The following is a 1783-nucleotide window of genomic DNA, read 5'->3' on the forward strand; positions in this document are numbered from 1 at the left end:
TAAATGATTGGTGTGTAGGTAACCAAGGCAGTTTCTATGGTGACTAAATGATTGGTGTGGTATGTAACTGAGGCACTTTCTATGGTGACGAGATGATTGGTGTGTAGGTAATTAAGGCACTTTCTATGGTGACTAAATGGTTGGTGTGTAGGTAACTGAAGCAGTTTCTATGGTTACTAAAGGATTGGTGTGTGTAGGTAACTGAGGCAGTTTCTATGGTGACTAAATGATTAATGTGTAGGTAACTAAGGCAGTGTTTTTGGTGACTAAATGATTGGTGTGTGTATGTAACTGAGACAGTTTCTATGGTGGCTAAGTGATTGGTGTGTATGTAACTGAGGCAGTTTCTATGGTGACTAAATGATTGGTGTGTGTATGTAACTGAGGCAGTTTCTATGGTGACTAAATGATTGGTGTGTAGGTGACTAAGACACTTTCTATGGTGACTAAATGATTGGTGTGTAGGTGACTAAGGCAGTTTCTATGCTGACTAAATGATTGGTGTGTGTATTTAACTGAGGCAGTTTCATGCTACTTTCTAAATTCAGTTGAGGATGTAATTATTAAACAACTAGTACTGTTATCTTATAGTGTTTTTTTATGAATGTGATGTAGCAAAAATTACATTGTAATGTTTTTATTTTATATATGTTATTTTATTTTTATTTTATTCCTTCTATAAGGTCTACAAGTTCAGAATATATAGATTAATTTTTATCATGTGTCAATAATTCTGTGTTTAGTTCGGACGAGGTGCTAAGAAAGAATTGAGAAGTGCTACCGCAACAACAGCTGAGATGACAGGAAAGTTGAACCTCCGGGTGCTGAATGGAGGAGTAGCTACGCTCCATTCCATCAAGGTTCTACAACCCAAGCAGGTTTGCATTTAATTATTTAATTTTATTTAACAATGTAAACTAAAGGTCCAGTGCACAGTGAATGTTTCCTATCAGGGTAGCACATAATATCACAACAAAACTATAAATTTTGACTTTAGAAGGTATAAAAATGAAGAATAAGAGCTAGTTTAAAAAATAGATAAAATTAGGTGATAGTTTAAGCTGGACAATAGGGATTTTGAATCCGTGGAAAATTAGAAAAGTCAAATACTCTACAGATGCATTAAAGCTGGGCCTGATGCTGCACATTCCCTCAACTCCTTGCATGCTTTCCTCCTTATCCAATCAAGAACCTCTTTAGGCTGTTGTCTTAGAAATACCTGAGAAAGGTTCAGGCCTTTCCATTAAAGGGAGCAGGTCAACTTTCTGATTCCCTTCTCTCCAGGAACCCACGCTAGCTTAAGACTCTATATCCTTTTATAAATATATAAAAAGAGCTCTACATTATAATTTTGGATATTCCTAAGTTGTGTTCTATTATTATTTATTTAGTTATAAGTACTTGTTACATTTTTAAAAAAAGTTAAATTTTTCTTTAGGTGTTATACAACTTTTGGTTATTACCAAGGTTATATTAATTTTATAATATTGGAATATCATTCATTGACCATGTTTAATATATAAGAGGAAGATGATCTGGGTGCGATAAAAAAAAACAACTGAAATAGTAATTAATCTAAATTAATAATCCTTTTACTGGAAGAGACTTATGGAATTAAAAAGGATTTAGTGAATGACATAAATTCTTCCTAATTAAAAAACAATAGTTTATTTCATATCATCAGCAACGTTTCATAAGGAGGAATTTATGTTATTCACTAAATCTTTTTTAATTCCATAAGACTCTTCCAGTAAAAGGATTATTAAATTTAGAATAACAATAT

The 1783-nt window shown here is 32.8% G+C and overlaps 1 protein-coding gene across 1 annotated transcript in view; it reads left to right on the top strand.

Annotated features, from left to right (window-relative positions):
• LOC106692667 (germ cell nuclear acidic protein) overlaps nucleotides 1-1783 on the top strand; it is a 71919-nt gene that overhangs the window by 68888 nt on the left and 1248 nt on the right. Inside the window, exon 8 of the mRNA XM_014438752.1 lies at nucleotides 744-878. Within this exon, the coding sequence (XP_014294238.1) occupies nucleotides 744-878 (135 nt within the window). The remainder of the gene's footprint in view (nucleotides 1-743; nucleotides 879-1783) is intronic.

The sequence above is a fragment of the Halyomorpha halys genome, unplaced genomic scaffold, assembly GCF_000696795.3.
Source record: "Halyomorpha halys isolate HHAL.00 unplaced genomic scaffold, Hhal_1.1 Scaffold65.1, whole genome shotgun sequence".
NCBI classification, from domain to species: domain Eukaryota; kingdom Metazoa; phylum Arthropoda; class Insecta; order Hemiptera; family Pentatomidae; genus Halyomorpha; species Halyomorpha halys.